General features: G+C 35.0%; 1 protein-coding gene across 7 annotated transcripts in view; it reads left to right on the plus strand.

The window, feature by feature from the left end:
• Window positions 1–2138: 2138 nt before the first annotated feature.
• LOC137658587 (lactosylceramide 4-alpha-galactosyltransferase-like) overlaps window positions 2139–18593 on the plus strand; it is a 63668-nt gene continuing 47213 nt past the window's right edge. For 5 of the 7 annotated variants that reach the window (XM_068393496.1, XM_068393502.1, XM_068393500.1 and 2 more), the window contains exon 1: window positions 2140–2339. Coding sequence is in view for 1 of the 7 variants with exons in the window: in XM_068393499.1 (XP_068249600.1) it covers window positions 2331–2339 (9 nt within the window). In the remaining 6 variants the exon portion in view is untranslated. Of the gene's footprint in view, window positions 2340–18593 lie in introns of all 7 variants that reach the window. The other 2 variants (XM_068393498.1, XM_068393497.1) reach the window with 2 other exon arrangements.

The raw sequence follows: 18593 nt of genomic DNA on the forward strand, positions 1-18593 counted from the left end.
AGACTTTGAATAATATCATCATCATCTTCTGGTACATTAGTAAGTTTTATCTTCGGTTTAAGTTTTCCTTTTTCAGCAACAGTGATCTTGTTTACATTACCTTGTTCCAATTCTGATTTTGCCTGCTCCAGATTCTGTTTATCAGCAAATTTTAAGAACAGGTGGCCATCTTTTGTTTCACCAGTGCTTTCAACTTGGGCTTTTATATTGGTCATAATTGTTTTCTTATTATTAACTGCTGAAACCTCATCAGTTGATTTTACAATCAATGTTTTCTTTGATTTCAGCTTTTCAGCATATGTATCAGTTTTATGCTTCCTATCTATGTCATCTTCATTCCTTTTCTTTTCATTCTTTAATTCTTTCATTTCATTTCTCAATTCTTGCATCTCATCTCTTGTTTCTTGCACTTTATTTCTCATTTCCGTCTTGCTATCCTTCATTTCTTCTATTTTATTCATCAAGACCTGAACCAAACGATGGGACATTACGACTTCTTCATCCAATACTTTTCTTTGTATGTTTGCTGCATCCTCATTGATCTTATCAGTGCAATTCCTACACTTGTAATAAATATGTTCATTACATAATAGCCTTCTGTGGGCTTGTGATAAATTTTCTATTAATCCAGAACATGCGTTTTCAAAATGATACCATTTTTGACATCTATCACAACAAATTGCATCATCGGCAACGACAGTCTTGCCGTGCCCACACAATTCAGTGTCATCGGATTCCACGGTGTCCAACGATCCATTCGCTGATTTATCATTTCTTCCACAAGCACCTTCCTCCATATTGTCACTATCATATTCTGATGTACTCTTCATCATCTGTAAAAATTCATTTGTTTCTTCTTCAACTGATTTTCCAGTTTCAGTCTTTTCATGAGGTTTCTTTCTAATTTTCTTAATGGCTCCTAACATTTTTGTAGATTACACCATGTCTAAGTCCAAATGAGTCGGGAAAAGCATATCTGGTAACTCTTACCCGTGTCCCAGTTGCAATCAACTATTAATTTGTAATTTTGCACTATTTAGTATTCCAATGACTTTGATTCCAATTTATATAACTTTATAATGTTGGAAATTATTAACTTAACGATTTTCACTTTTAACTTGCCACTATTGTTGTTATATTTCAACAGAGCACTTCTTCAACACGTCATCACTCCACCAAGAACTCTCCTTGAAGTTTCCTTTTTTTCCTCTCCTCACTGGGCTATTTTCCCTGTCGGAACCATTTGGCTTATAACATTTTGCTTTTCCAATTAGTGTTATAGCTTAGCAAATAATAATAATAATAATAATAATAATAATAATAATAATAATGTGTCTGGCCAGTCGAAGGACCCAACAACTCTCTAGTGTTAGTATCTCAACAGGTGACTATAGTGCCCTATATATATATATATATATATATGTGTGTGTGTGTGTGTGTGTGCGTGTGTATAAAGATAATATAGTTCAATAATTCTGGAATGCAAAAATAGCGGAAAGCCTTGAAAGATATTGATAGATAGTTAAGAGAAGTACTGGAAAGAAAGCGCTATAAGATATGCGTAGGCACAATTGATTGCCAAAGAGCAGCCGATTTCGACGTGATGCTGATTAGCCTAGGCCTATAGAGGTGTGTGAGGAAACAAGCATAGTGGAAGTAATTGTTAAAGCGTCAATATCATAACGTTTGTGTTTTTTCCTCGGAAGAAATACGTTTTTCTCTTTTTAAGAGAACATACCTTCGAAACAAATAAACTAAGACTGAGAATGAGCTTTGGCCTTGACTCTCTGCTTCCTTAAGTATTCATGGACGCATCTATTTTTCTCCTGTTGTTTAAGAATTCGATCGTAACCTACGTAGAGAATGTTAGCCGACTGCAATACGATCTCTCTCTCTCTCTCTCTCTCTCTCTCTCTCTCTCTCTTGTGCTTTTGCGTGCGAGTGTGCAAATACTTATTTAAAATATCCAACTAATTTTAGTTTATACATTCGTTCTTGTTACGGCAATTTGCTGAACCGCCTACTATCCTTCTTGATCTAGAGAGAGAGAGAGAGAGAGAGAGAGAGAGAGAGAGAGAGAGCAAAAGCAATGGAGTACGAGTTCCGACTTCCATCCCATTCCCTGGCAGGCGAAGTTCAATTCAGTCTATTCAGTCTCCGGGCAGAAGTGGTAGCGACGAGTACGACGGACCATCTCTCCTTCTCTAGTTTTTGGATGTTTTTGTTCGTTGCCCCCTTCCTCTAATTTTGTTTATCCCCTTGTCATCTTCGATATAAAAGTGGACACAGGAAGATCATTATTGCCTGTCCGTGGGCGCCGTTACTGAGGCATGGATTTAGTGAGTGTTTTGTAAATATTTGTGTGTTTGGAGATTCATCTGCTCGACAGCAATGCGGTCTCTTAAGAGGGGAAAACGGTGGCCAAGGCGTAGTTGGTTGGAGGTGGTTGTGGTGGTGGTGAGAGGTGGGGATGTGTGTTAGGGGTGGCAACGTTTTTAAGCGGTCTTGTACGTTTGTCTGATGACGCATACAAACAAGTGTTTTAGTTCTAACGTTTTTCCCCTATGTAGGACTTGTTGTACAAATGTAATGTTAGGTTATCTGTGTTATCTTATCATAGGTCTATTATTATTATTATTATTATTACAAACTAAGCTATAAGCCAGATAGGAAAAGCAAGATACTATAACAACGAAACATTGTTAACATCAATAAAGCCGTCTTATAAACTGTTTTGAGTGCAAATATCTTAATCCGATGCCGTATTTTTTCAGTTCTGCAATCAGTTCGTTCTTGTTTCTTGTTTCCTTTAACTAAAGTAGAGAAATAGATATACTCTTTATATATATATATATATATATATATATGTGTGTGTGTGTGTGTGTGTGTGTTTATTGTATTGGGGTTGTAGCTCAGCTAATGATAATGTTTTTATCTATTGTAGTTATAACCAAAATAGTTTTCAAAATTTTCCCTTCCATTTCCAAGTTCCAACGTTCTTAAGGTGAATCCCATTTTCATTGATATTTATACCAGAACAAAATTTAAAATATCAATGTTGGTACAAATACGTAATAAAACGAAAAAGTTTCACTGAGCAAATACATACTCATCAAATTTTCAGTTTAATTAGTTGTTGTACCTTAAGAATTATAGACCTATGATATGCGTGTGATTTATTATAAAAGTTTTTATTTCCCTTACGTTTTTGTATGTAATTATCAGTTGCCAATATTAAAAATATTCATACTTCGGGACATATATATAATACTAAAATTAAATGGCAGGCTCACACCAGTCTGAAGACACGTGACAGATTTACTTTAACTTTCTCACCGATTTAGGAATTTTTTATATCTTTTATTAATTTTCATGTTGTTTATTTATTCCCCTTCCTCCCAGGGTTATCGCTGGAGCCCTTGGGCCTATTGCATCCAGCTTTTCCAACTACGGTTATATCTTAGTAATGTATATATATATATATATATATATGTACAGATATATATATATACATACATACATATATGTTATATATACAGAATATTATATATATATATATATATATATATTTTATACACACACATACACACACACACACACACATATATATATATATATATATATATCTTCAGCCGTTGCTAGTCCAATGCAGAAAAAGGCCTCGGACATATCCTTCCCCTTGCATCGGCTTATGGTCTTTCTATGCTAGCCCACACCCGTGAACTTTCTTAGTTCGTCAATCCATCGTGTTTTGAGTATAATTTGTCATTAAGTACATTAATATAATAGTTCCCGCCATAAACATTTACTAAACCATTTCTTCTGTCACTGGCAACAGGTTTGAACACGAAAATAGACTACGATAAAAGGATTTCAAGATGGCAGTAAACATTCTTTGCCATGTATAGACTTACTTATCAAACCACTTTTGTCTAAAGTAAAGTAGGCTTAATTGGACTGTTCGTTGAGACTTCTTCTGCCACCCCCCCCCCCCCCCCGCCAACCCCCCCCCCCCCACACACACACTTGAGAAGAGAAGTGCCCTTCTCCAATCATATCCTTTTCTGGAAAATCTTTATTCTTATTACATGTTCAACATCATATTCCAGTTTTCACTCAATATTTTTTTTTATCCAGGCCCTTTGCGTCATTAGGCATATGTTTTTATCGAAAGTCTTGACCTATCTAATTTTAGGTTTGTATTCAAAGCCCACGCCTATGTATCAAGCAGATAAATTTTGTTTTTTTACGCTGTTTTTTTTTTCTTTTTTTTTCTTTTAGACTAACTTTTTTTTGTCTCTTACTACCCTCTTGGAATGTTGGTTCTTGCAAATACACGTTAGAATTGTTAATGATGTTTCTGGCTGTTCTGTTAACATTTATTACTGTTAAAATTTCTTACTGACAAGCACAATATATATATATATATATATATATACATACTAGTGTATCCAAATCGTCAAAAATGACGTCTAATTATTTAGGTAAATATGCTCACATACATGATTGAACCCTTCCCATACCCTCCCCCATTCCTAACTACAATCATCTGCTTCGTCAATTTGTGGGAGAGTGTGGTTTCAGAGTGCCTATATCTGTTTATTTACCAATATATATATATATATATATACACGTATATATATAAATTTATATATGTATATGTATGTACACATACACACACACACACACACATATATATATATATATATATGTATATAAACATATATATATATATATATATAAATTTATATATGTATATGTATACTCACACACACATATATATATATATAAATATATATATATATATAAATAAATAATTATATACATATACACTGTAGCCAGACACTTGCTAATATATATATATATATATATATATTTATATATATATAATTTTATATGTATATATATATATATATAAAATATATATATATATATATATATATCTATATATATATATATACACTGTATTTAGCCAGACACTTGCTCTATTATGTATATATATATATATATATATGTATATATATACACTGTATTTAGCCAAACACTTGCTCTATTATATATATATATATATATATATTCAGCCCACATATCCCTCGAGCGTAAAAAACGTTACAAAGAATGTTTTAAAGTAAAATGACCTAGTTAAAAATGCATTATACTCTTAACCCCTTCCAAAGTAAAATGACCTTTTTTATACTTCCATCCACTTCCAAACATTCTCATGCTGACATAGACGCATACAAACTACTCCCAAACATGTAAAATACAGGTCGGTTCTGCCTCGTTTTGTCCAACCTTAATATCAGAGCTAAAAATACGTGTAGCCTTGGCTAATGTGAGTTGAAGAAACCCCTCTATACGACCTCTTTACTTATTCATATCGAGTCCAGGTGTGGTTGGGTTGTTATACGAGACTTGGCATCATGGGTTATTAATATTATTACTACTTGCTAAGCTACAACCCTATTTGGAAAAGCAGGATGCCCAGGGGCTCCAACAGGGAAAATAGCCTAATAAGAATGGGAACAATGAAAATTAAATTATTTTAAGAATAACAATATTAAATATTTACTTTATAAACTATAAAAACTTCGGCTAAATAAGAGGAAGAGAAATAAGATAGATTAGTGTGTCCAACTGTACCCTCAAGAAAGAGAACTCTAACCCAAGACAGCGGCTGTAATGTTATTTTGCATTTATTTCCTTAAACAACATTTATGGAAAGAGTAATGATGGGTAATAACACTGAGAGAAAGAAAAAGAGCAACATGTTGCACAAGATTTTTCATAATTCTGACCATCCTTTACATTCATATCTTCCTGGACAGTTCCATCCTGTTCTTCATACTAGGCAGGCAGTTAATTCTAATAGGCAGGCCTTCTCCATCATGGGGCTCAATACTACAAAGTACTCTAGAAGTTTTATTCCAGCTGTGTCCAAGTTGTAGAATGATCTTCCTAATCGGGTAGTTGAATCAGTAGAACTTCAAAAGTTCAAACTTGCAGCAAATGTTTTTATGTTGAACAGGCTGACATAAGTCCTTTTATAGTTTAGTTATGAAATATCTATTTTAGTGTTGTTAATGTTTTTAAAATATTTTATTTTAATTGTTCATTACTTCTTATATCGTTTATTTATTTCCTTATTTCCTTAACGCACTGGGCTATTTTTCCCTGTTGGAGCCCTTGGGCTTATAGCATTTTGCTTTTCCGACTAGGGTTGTAGCTTAGCTAATAATAATAATAATAATAATAATAATAATAATAATAATAATATTGATAATAATAATGATGATAATTATAATGGACACGAGAACAAACTAAAGTAGAGTATATTCTAACAACATGTAAGAAAAAGAAATGGACAGGAGCAGGACATATAATGAGAATGAAAGACAAAAAATGGACATTCAGAATAACAGAATGGATCCCTTGAGATTGCAAAATAAACAGGGAAAGGGAGAGAAGACGATGGATCGACGAATTAAGAAAGTTTACGGGCGTGAACTGACATTGGAAGACCATTAACAGACGCAAGTGGAAGGGCATGTCTGAGGCCTTTGTCCTGCAGTGGACAGTGGACTAGTAACGGTTGATGATGATGGTGTATTCACCCTTGTTTGTTACCTTCTCCAACTTCATTGCGAATGTTATGTTTTGATAGACGGCATGTATTTATTTGTTTGTACGTCTGTGTGTTTGTGATTCGCATAACTCAAAAACTATTTGAACGAATCTCATGAAATTTAGGTGGATGATTGGTAATAATCCAATGACAGTTTGATTAGAATTTGGAAGTGATTGAGTCAAAAGTGAAGGCCATGGTCGCGTAAAGGTAAAACACGTCTTTTTGCTCTATCGTGAACAATTTTTATCCGATTTGCACGAAACTAGTGCCAAAATGTGCAAAATTCAGTTGCTTATCTTGTGATATGCAACATGATATAGGCAAAGGTATACACTTTAACGAGTGCCCGTTCTAGTTAGTTTATTTATGTGTTTGATTGTTTGTGAGCAACCTTACACAAAAACTATTGTACCGATTTTCACCTGAATTGGTACGCATGTTGGGTATGACCTAAGGATGAATCTGTATCATTTTGGATAAAGCACATCAAAATACAAGTACGCTGCAGTACTTTAAAAAATGATCGCAATGTTAAGTAAATAGCAAATATTTTGTTTGTTTATTTTTTGTTTGTGAACAACATTACGCAAAAACTGTCGACCCAATTTCAACAAAACTTGGTGGACATGTGGGGTATGACACAAGGACTTCGATGTAAATGTAGGCATATGAGTTAGGAGCAAAATACGACTGCTTGGTATAGCGAAGGCATGCTCTCTACTGGGTGTCCCTTCAGTTTATATATCTCTTTATCGCATTTATATGGTATGAATAGTGACACTTAAAAGTAATTAAATTATACTAACGCTTCTCAAATGAGAATATAAGTAACCTCTGCGGTTGAATCGGTAGAAGTTCAAAAGTTCAAACTTGTAGAAAATGTTTTTATGTTGGAACAGTCTCTTTTATAGTTTATATATGAAAGATCTGTTTTGATGTTGATATTGTTCTTAAGATATGGTATTTTAATTGTTCATTACTTCTCATATAGTCTATTTATTTCCTTATTTTCTTTTCGCACTGGACTATTTGTTCCCTGTTGGAGCCACTGGGCTTATAGCATCTTGCTTTTCCAACTAGGCTGTAGCTTAGATGATAGTAATAATAATAATGATAATAGTAACGATAATAATAATAATAATAATAATGATAATAATAATAATAATGATAATAGTATATATATATATATATATATATATATATATATATATATATATATATATTCTGTCACAATAACTACACCAATAATAATAATAACAATAATAATAATAATAATAATAATAGATGATAATAATATATACAGTAGTATATATATATATATATATATATATATATATATATATATATATACTGTCACAATAACAACACCAATAATAATAATAATATTATTAATAATAATAATAGTAATAATAATAATAATAATAATAATAATAATAATAATAATAATAATAATGATAATAATAATAATAACCTGTTGGAGCCCTTGGCCTATAGCATCCTGCTTCTGTAACTAGAGTTGTAGCTTAGGTAATAATAATAATAAAAATAATAGTAGTAGTAGTAGTAGTAATATTATTATTATTATTATTATTATTATTGTTGTTGTTGTTGTTATTAATTGCTCAGCTACAACGCTAGTTAGAAGAGCAGGATACTCTAAGGCCAGGGGCTCCAACAGGGAAAATAGCCCAGTGAGGAAAAGAAAAAGGAAAAATAAAATATTCTAAGAAGAGTAACATTAAAATAAATATCTCCTTTATTAAACTATAAAAGCTTTAACAAAACTAGAGGAAGAGAAATAAGATAAATGAGTGTGCTCGAGTGTACCCTCATGCAAGAGAACTCTAACGCAAGACAGCGGAAGACCATGGTACAGAGACTATGGCACTACCCAAGATTTTGGAGTGTCCTTCTCCTAGAAGAGCTGCTTACCATAGCTAAAGAGTCTCTTCTACCCTTACCAAGAGGAAAGTGGGCACTGAACTATTACCATGCAGTAACCCGTTGTGTGAAAAAGAATTGTAGCTTAGCTAGTAATAATAATAACAATAATGATAATAATAATAATAATATTATTCTTGGGGGTGCGAAAGTCGAACACAAGAAGAGAGAGATGCGCACGGCTCTCTATTGGCACTTATTGCCCCACCATTTCATATAGAATGAAGTGCCACTTGAAACACCTGCGTCTTTGTGCATTAGGGCGTGACAAGAGGCACTTGGCTTTTGTTGTGGGTGACGCGTGTCAGGCAAGATCTGCCGGATTTCAGTTGGAAATTGAAACAGATGTCGAAAACATTTGCACTGAAGATAATTTTTTTTAATACTGGATACATATCTTTTACTTTATGCCAGGTATGGGGAAGACATTGTTCTGTTTTGTTTTCTGAAACTGGAGATTTTGAGAGAAAGTTATTGCTTAGAATGTGGAAATATTACAAGATTTACAGAGCTTACGTGTTTCTTGTATGTATATATATATATATATATATATATATATATATGTGTGTGTGTGTATATATATGTATATATATATGCGTGTGTACACATATATATGTATATATTTATATATGTGTACTTTATTATATATATATATATATATATATATTATATATATTTATATATATAATTATATTTAAATATATACATACATACATATATATATATGTATATATGTATTTATATTTCTTTTCATTCAGTCCCAGAGACAAAACATACAACTACTGGGTCTCTCTCCGTCACTCATGTAGGGAGTAGAGGAAGTAGTCATACCCTAGTGAGAGGGGTTGTAATTAGAAAAGGGAGGTGGGGTTGGGAAGGTTTGATTATGTGTGCGTATCCAAATATCTAGCTGTCACTTTTTGATGGGTCGGTTACACTAGCGTATTCGGGAGAGCGACATATGAATGAGACAGTGCTTTAATCCTGTTTGTAATATCAGTTTAGTTTTGATATGGCGTAACTCGTGTACAGTATGTTAATTTCTGTACGGGGCACTAACTCCTGTACAGGGTACAGGGACATTCAATCCCCCAAAATATGGCATATATATATATAATATATATATATATATATATATATATATATATATATATATTTATTTATTTATTGCCAAATATGGCAATATATATACATATATATCTAATTGTATATATATATATATATATATATATAGACGTTTTATCAAAAAGCCATAGAATCTGTTGTCGACGTAAGTAAAGAATTATCAATGGGAACTAAGAATCTACTTTTGGTCGATATATGTATCCTGTTATTATTATTATTATTATTATTATTATTATTATTATTATTATTATTATTAGCTAAGCTACAATCCTAGTTGGAAAAGCAGGATGCTATAAGCCCAAGGGCTCCAACGGGTGAAAATAACTCATTGAGGAAAGGAAATGTGGCAATAAATAAATTAGAAAAGAAGAAATAAGCAGACCAACTTATTGACAAGGCAAAAACTGCCTTTTAAAGCTGACATGCAAATTCGAACTAACAAAAGAGTCTGGCGATATGGTATGAACGAAGCTACTAAAGGGATCGAGAGAGAATTGAATGGAATATGGAAGTAGAGGTGTGTAAGGGGAGCCCCATAAGGTGGGTATAGTGGGGCCCCATAGGGTGGGTGTATGGTTGGGCAAGGCAAAGTAGGGTGAGAGTATGGGAGGGGGCAGAAAAAGGGGAAGGCAGTATATCATACCTCAATGCCCAATCTAATCTGGGAGAGAATAGACTGATCACATCCTATAGAGATCGGGGTCTCTCTCTCTCTCTCTCTCTCTCTCTCTCTCTCTCTCTCTCTCTCTCAATCCTTTGTGTGAGAACGTACACATAATCGTTCTCACGAGCCAAGAATATGGAGGTGATTGTGCGTGTATGCGGGAGCGTTAAGAATATTATGAGCCTCCAGTTTCGACGAAACTGGTGTCGGACATATGCGGGCGTTATAAGGAGATTTGTTCATCTTCCCCAGTGTCATGTCTACGTCACATTTAGGAAAATTAGGACCAGATCTCTCTCTCTCTCTCTCTCTCTCTCTCTCTCTCTCTCTCTGGTCCTGCCTTCATACACCGAGGCATTTCTCCAGTCTTATAGCTGTTATTATCATTAATGAATAATAATATCATTACCATTACTTGCTAAGATAAACCTCTAGTTGGAAAAGAAGGATGCTATATTAGTAGGTAGTACGTTGGCCTGGGCACCAGCCGCCCGTTGAGATACTACCGGTAGAGAGTTATGGGGTCCTTTGACTGGCCAGACAGTACTACATAGGACCCTTCTCTCTGGTTACGGTTCTTTCCCTTTGCCTACACAGACACCGAATAGTCTGGCCTATCCTTTACAGTTTCTCCTCTGTCCTCATACACCTGACAACACTGTGATTACTAGACAATTGAGAGCAATAATAACTTTAAAATAAATCTTTCATATATATAATTTAAAAACAAAAGCAAGAGTTTATATATGTATATATACTGTCTAGTTTACACGACCGGTCAAAAATTACGCCTAGATATTTAGATAGATATGCACGCAGACACAAATTCAACCCTTTCCAACCCCTCTTCCTTTCCTAACTGCAACACGGCAGTTACGGGTGTGGCTACTCTTTTCCACCTTACCCAAGGGAAATGGAGAGACCGAGTAGTCATACATCTGGGAATCCCGTCGAGCGTGACAGGAAAGATATATATATATATATATATATATAGAGAGAGAGAGAGAGAGAGAGAGAGAGAGAGAGAGAGAGAGCCAGGAATATACTCTATGCAGCATATATTATTATTATTATTATTATTATTATCATCTAAGCTACAACCCTAGTTGCAAAAGTAGGATGCTATAAGCCCAGGGGCTCTAACAGGGAAAAATATCCCAGTGAGGAAAGGAAACAAGGAAATAAATAAACTACAAGAGATGAGTAGTGACTCCAGATAAAACACATCAGTCACAGTTACATTCATCTTTCATGTACTGAATCATGGATGAATCCTCTGTGTGTGTATACCTACTAAGTATGCTCACCAGTAGCCCAGCTAACCCTTTCTCTCGTTTACACTCACCCCTTTTATTACACACAGAAAAAGTAGATAGGGACACTAATTTTTTTATAGTATAAAACGCTTCCTTGTGAGGTGATCCCTATAGCAATATATTTATTATTCTTTTATGAAAGCAAATTAACAAATATACAGACACGTCACACGTCTCGAATTGTTGACCTAACCGCGCCAGGACTCCTCGCTGCTGGGAGGAAGGACGCTGGTGACTGGTACAACACAGGAACATAACGTCATCGTGGGTCTAAGCGATGTCAGGCTGGGCAGCCGATCGGATCTACGGTCTACCCCAAAGCCAAAGCAAAGTCCTTCAAAAAGAAGGCAATTGTGCTTACCCCATACACATCGGGAAAAAAGCACGTTAATAGAAGAATTTATATCTCAAAATGTATACGAAAAAGAAAAATATCAGCAATATATATATACTGCTACACGCATATAACGTTTCCTTTACTGCTTTCTCGGGATACCATTGGTTGAAAAACATATAGTACTGTATTACAAAATACCATTTTTCCTTTTCGCGCATATTTACCTCCGCCCACTAAGTTGGAAGGAGGTTATGTTTTAACCCTTGTTGATGTTATTGTCTATGTGTTTGTTTGTGAACAGCTTCCTGGTCACAATTATAATCGTACAGTAATGAAACTTGCAAGGATTAACTATTATGTATAAAGCTAGAAATGATTAAATTTTGAGAGGTCAAGGTCATGGTCAAACAAAATGTCCAATTCACGTAATCAGCCTTAAGTTTGGACATCGTTATCACAGATGCTTCAAACTGGGTTCATATTTGAGTGAATGAAAATCCACGCCAATTAATATATGTTAAGGTCGAAGGTCAAGGTCGAGAAATAACCGGCCACGGCAGAGGTCTGCGCTCTACTGAGTGTCTCTCTAATTAGAGAAGAGTTACATATTGAGCCCGTCGTGAAATTCTCATCACTGTAAATGAAGTTGGATTACAGTTTACAAAATGAGATGAAAATTCGTGTACATTATTATTATTATTATTATTAGAAGCTAAACTACAACCCTAGTTGAAAAAGCAGGATGCTATAAGCCCAAAGGCTCCGACAGATAAAATAGCCCAGTGAGGAAAGGAAACGAGGAAATATATTCTAAGAAGAGTAACAACATTAAAATAAAGATCAATATAAACTATAAAAACTTTAACAAAACAAGAGGAAGAGAAATAAGATAGGACAGTGTGCCCAAGTGTACCCTCAAGCAAGAGAACTCTAACCTAAGACAGTGGAAGACCATGCTACAAAGGCTATTGCACTACCCAAGACTAGAGAACAAATGGTTTGATTTTGGAGTTTCCTTCTCCTATAGTGCAGTAACCCCTTGGGTGAAGAAGATTCGTTTGGTAAACTCAGTGTTGTCAGGTGTATGAGGACAAGGAGAATATGTTAAGAATAGGCCAGACTATTCGGTGCATGTGTAGGCATAGGGAAAATAAACCATAATCAGAGATAAGGAGCCAATGTAGTACTTTCTGACCAGTCTAAGGACCCCATAACTCTCTAGCGGTAGTATCTCAACGGGTGGTTACTTAGTTGTTTAAGAAACCCCGCTCGATGGTTATTTTTTGTGAATGGCAGAGAATCTGATGGTAGTATCAAGGAATTGATGAAATCTTTATGCCTATTTTAATGTTGTTACAGTTCTAGAAATATTTTGTTTTCCCTTGTTTCCTTTCCTCATTGGGCTATTTTTTCCCTGTTGGAGCCCTTGGGCTTATAGCATCTTGCTTTTCCAACTTGGGTTGTAGCTTAGCAAGTAATAATAATAATAATAATAATATGGCTATATTTTCAAAGCAAGAGAGGAACGAGTATCAAAGTCAATGTTTGAAAGTAAGGTGGCCATTGTTGAGCCAAATCTCCACGGTGAAAATGGAGTGCTGATGTTAATTGCAGATGAAATATGGGAACTCTGGGGATGAATTCGTTTTGTAATACATATCTGCTGTATAATCTCTCTCTCTCTCTCTCTCTCTCTCTCTCTCTCTCTCTCTCTCTCTCTCTCTCTCTATATATATATATATATATATATATATATATATATATATATATATATATATATATTTCTTTACGGTCACGCTGAGCGGCATTTCCAAACGTACAACTACTCGGTTTCTCCCCGTCCCTTGGGTAGGAGGAGAGGGAGTAGTCATACCCTGGTGAGAAAGGGTAATCCAAGAGGTATACTTGAAAATCATGACTGCCATGTTGTAGTTAGGAAAGAGGGAAGGGGTAGGAAGGGTAAAATCTGTGCACGTGCGTATCTGAATATTTAGCCGTCATTTTTGACTGGTCGTGTACACTAGTGTTGCATATAGAAAATTAAGAGCGTGAGATATTTGGGGATTCACATGTGTGGTGAAATGGTTAATTTAGGCGAAATGATGTATCAGAGGTTTCTGAGATGGCTCGGTTATGTGGGAAGAATGTAGCATGACGTAGGACTTGAAGCAAGAGAGAAACGAGACTACCGCAGTTTGTGTTAGGGGTTAAATGTGCTGCTAAAACCCCTCTTTTGTATTTTCTGTAAAGGGAGTTCATTCCCCTGCAGAGTTGAAAAGTTGATTATCTTATGGGGATTAAAGGTTAGATATAAATCCATCCACCTCAATGGGATTACCAATATAAATCCATCCACATTATTGGGATTACCGATATAAATCCATCCACCCTATGGGGTTTACCGCTATGAATCCGTCCACCTTATTGTGATTACCCTCATAAATCCATCCACAATAGGATACTAAAATAAATCCATCCACCTTATTGGTATTACCGATATGAATCCATTCCCCTTGGGTTTACCCATATAAATCCATCCACCTTATTGGGATTACCGATATAAATTCATCCACATTATGATACTGAAATAAATCCATCCACCTTATTGGTATTACCGATATAAATCCATTCCCCTTGGGTGTACCCATATAAATCCATCCACCTTATTGGGATTACCGATATAAATCCATCCACCCTATAGGGTTTTCCTCTATGAATCCGTCCACCTTATTGGGATTACCCTCATAAATCCATCCACAATAGAATACTAAAATAAATCCATGCACCTTATTGGGATTACCGATATAAATCCATCCACATTAGGATAACGATATAAATCCATCCACCTTATTGAGATTATCAATATAAATCCATCCACTTTATTGGGATTACCGATATAAATCCATCCACATTAGGATAACGATAAAAATCCATCCACCTTATTGAGATTATCAATATAAATCCATCAACCTTATTGGGATTACCGATATAAATCCATCCACATTAGGATAATGATATAAATCCATCTACCTTATTATGTTTAGCAATATAAATACATCCAACTTACTGAGATTATCGATATAAGTCCATCCACCTTAATGAGATTATCAATATAAATCCATCCACCTTATTTGGATTACCGATATAAATCCATCCACCTTATTGGGATTACCGATATAAATCCATCCACATTAGGATAACGATATAAATCCATTCCCTTATTGGGATTACCGATATAAATCCATCCTCCTTATTGAGATTACCGATATAAATCCATCCACCTTATTGGGATTACCGATATAAATCCCTCCACCTTATTGGGATTACGGATCACTCATTCACATACTGATTGAGTCTTCATGGCCCAAATTGATGAAATTAGTGATCAACCAGCGAATTTCCCGACCACGCCCATTATATCTCAACAAAAGGAATTAAAAACAGACCGGGTAAGAAAACCTTCAGGGAAAGAACCAACGGGTTCATAAATCACCGCCAATCCAACAAGTGAACACAAGGCCAAGAAAGCCCGAAGGAAATCCTTGGTGGATCAATAATCCACCGGACTGGATAGGAGTGTGTTGCCTCTCTTGAACCCCATTGTGGGAGTAATTTTTGAGTTTTATATCTGTCATCTTTGCCCCACGTATTTTGTGGGAGTAATTTTTGAGTTTTATATCTGTCATCTTTGCCCCACGTATTTTGTGGGACTAATTTTTGAGTTTTATATCTGTCATCTTTGCCCCACGTATTTTGTGGGACTAATTTTTGAGTTTTATATCTGTCATCTTTGCCCCACGTATTTTGTGGGACTAATTTTTGAGTTTTATATCTGTCATCTTTGCCCCACGTATTTTGTGGGACTAATTTTTGAGTTTTATATCTGTCATCTTTGCCCCGTATTTTGTGGGACTAATTTTTGAGTTTTATATCTGTCATCTTTGCCCCACGTATTTTGTGGGACTAATTTTTGAGTTTTATATCTGTCATCTTTGCCCCGGACTAATTTTTGAGTTTTATATCAGTCATCTTTGCCCCACGTATTTTGTGGGACTAATTTTTGAGTTTTATATCTGTCATCTTTGCCCCACGTACTTTGTGGGACTAATTTTCTAGTAGTTTTATTTTTACATCTGTCATCTTTTCTTGTTGGTGAATGATTTAGTCTGTAATTTAGTTGTTTCTGTAGGCTCTAATTATTATTTTTTTTCTTTTTTTCTTTGTCAAATCAGTCAATTTTATAGCTTGGTGCACTGGCCTCTAATCTGAACAAGGTGACATTCCAGTTTTCTCATATTTTTAGCAAATTCTATCACTGAGAGACCCATAATCTATGGACGGTGGTTTATTGAATGAATATAAGCATTGTCAGTGACGTCAATTCATCCAGATGTAGAATAGATAATTATTTTGAGAGAAACAATCATGGTATTGGAATGCTGAAGCAGTCTTACTATTCATAGAAACATATTCACTTAGACTGGAATTGGTAAATTTTAAAGAACCACTAGCATGTTGAGAAAATTTTCTTTGAATGATACATACACTAAGACCATTTCCTCTAGCAAGAGTAGAATCATCTGCATTTCTTTGAAGTCAATTTGATTCCGTGGCACATTGACTCTGTACTGAAGTCGTGACTTATTATTTGATGATACTAGTATGAGCCCCTTTGACCACGTTATTTTTATTTAATTATGATATGATTTCAGTTATTTTCTTCACTAGCTGTGTATATATTTATCTATTGCATATTTTTCGTAATCTTTTAAAATTTCTAATTTTCTTCCCTTTCTTACTTTTCTTTGTTCGTAAGTTTCCCGACCCTGATGTCTCAGTGTTTTTAGATGTCCTCTATTAAAGGTTTAAAGGTCACCAATGAATGGCAGAGGCAGGGATCAGTGACATTGCCCTACATTGCCCTATCAAGCAGGAAAATGCCGTAGAGACTGACCATATTCCATTTGATCAATGCTCAAGCCCCCTCTCCACCCAAGCTAGAACCAAGGAGGGCCATGTAATGGCTGTTGATAACTCAGCAGATAGACGTATAGGCTCCAATAAACTACCCTCCTTAGCTTACAAGAATGGTGAGGTTGCAGTAACCAAAGAAACTAATAAGTTTGAGAGGGAATCGAACCCCAATCTGGTAATCACCAGGCAAGGACGCTACCACCAGGACACCACAACTCTATATAAAGTCCCAATGGTCGTATCAAGTGAATGGAGCCACATTATCCTTACCCTTCAGAATGCAACTAATGGGATAGCCGACTCTTCTATCCTCTGACAGACCCAGTGCACAAGAGTCCTACAAAATGCGAAAAGAGAAAAAGGAAAGTTTGTTGAAGGACACACATTAGGGGGACCCTAATTGGTTCAGGACTCTTGTTGGAGAGGTCCTGATTGCTTTTCTTCCGTGGAAGTTTCCTCGTTCTTTTGGGATCCTTGGCATCCTACGTTCCTCTTGGAATCGTATTTTTGGGGGATTTTGCTCAACTTTGAACTCATTCTTCTTCGCCGTTGCCATGATGAAAATCTTGATGGTTTTGGAAGGGTAAAATTGCAATAGCGTTGCCATTAAGTTTTGTTTATATTTGAGAATGTTTCCCATTTCACTTTATTATTATTATTATCATTATTATTATTATTATCTCCACCAACGAAGTTGGGAAGAGGCTATGTTTTCGCCCCTGTTTGTCCGTTTGTATGTTTTACTCATAGTAGTGAAAACTTTCAGGGATTAATTGTTATGTTGAGGCGTGGAAGTGATTCAATTTTGAAAGTCCTAGGTCAAAGGTCAAGGTCGAGCAAAAGGTCGACCGAATTAACCCTAACCTTAACCCCAAGTTCGCGCATGGTTGTCACACAGATTTCAAATGCGCCTAAAGTCTACTCTAAATTGATTCTGGGAAAGGCAAGCCATGCTTTTCTAATTATTATTATTATTATTATTATTATTATTATTATTATTATTATTTTGCTATTATTATTATTATTATTATTATTATTATTATTATTATTATTATTATTGTTGCTACTACTACCAGTTAAGCTACATCCCTAGTCGGAAAAGCAGAATGCTACAACCCCATGGTCTCCAACAGGGAAAAATAGGCCAGTCCTGAAAGGAAATAAAGTACATGAAAATTAATGAATAACTAATATAGAATATTTGAAGATCAGTATCACCGTTAAAACAGATCTCTCACATATAAACAACGAAAACAGACTCATGTCAGCCTGTTCAATAGAAAAAAAAACAAAAAAACATTCGCTGCAAGCTACAAATGAATTTTTGAATTTTGAATTTTTGAAAATTAACGTTTGGGTTAACGAGTCGTTATAGTAGAACACAAGCGAAGCTTTCCAGTCTTCTTGTCTCCTGGCAATGCATTGGTCTCACCCCTTTAAAAACACCGATGTTTTTGATGTGCTGGTTTGAATGTCAACCTCCGAGTGCTAATAGATTTCATCTAGTTTTTCTTATGCACCAGAGATGGTGTTGCTTTTGTAGTAGGAAATATGCATGGAATCACTTTTGCTTTCTTATCTCTCTCTCTCTCTCTCTCTCTCTCTCTC

Source organism: Palaemon carinicauda, chromosome 19 (assembly GCF_036898095.1).
Source record: "Palaemon carinicauda isolate YSFRI2023 chromosome 19, ASM3689809v2, whole genome shotgun sequence".
Classification (NCBI taxonomy): domain Eukaryota; kingdom Metazoa; phylum Arthropoda; class Malacostraca; order Decapoda; family Palaemonidae; genus Palaemon; species Palaemon carinicauda.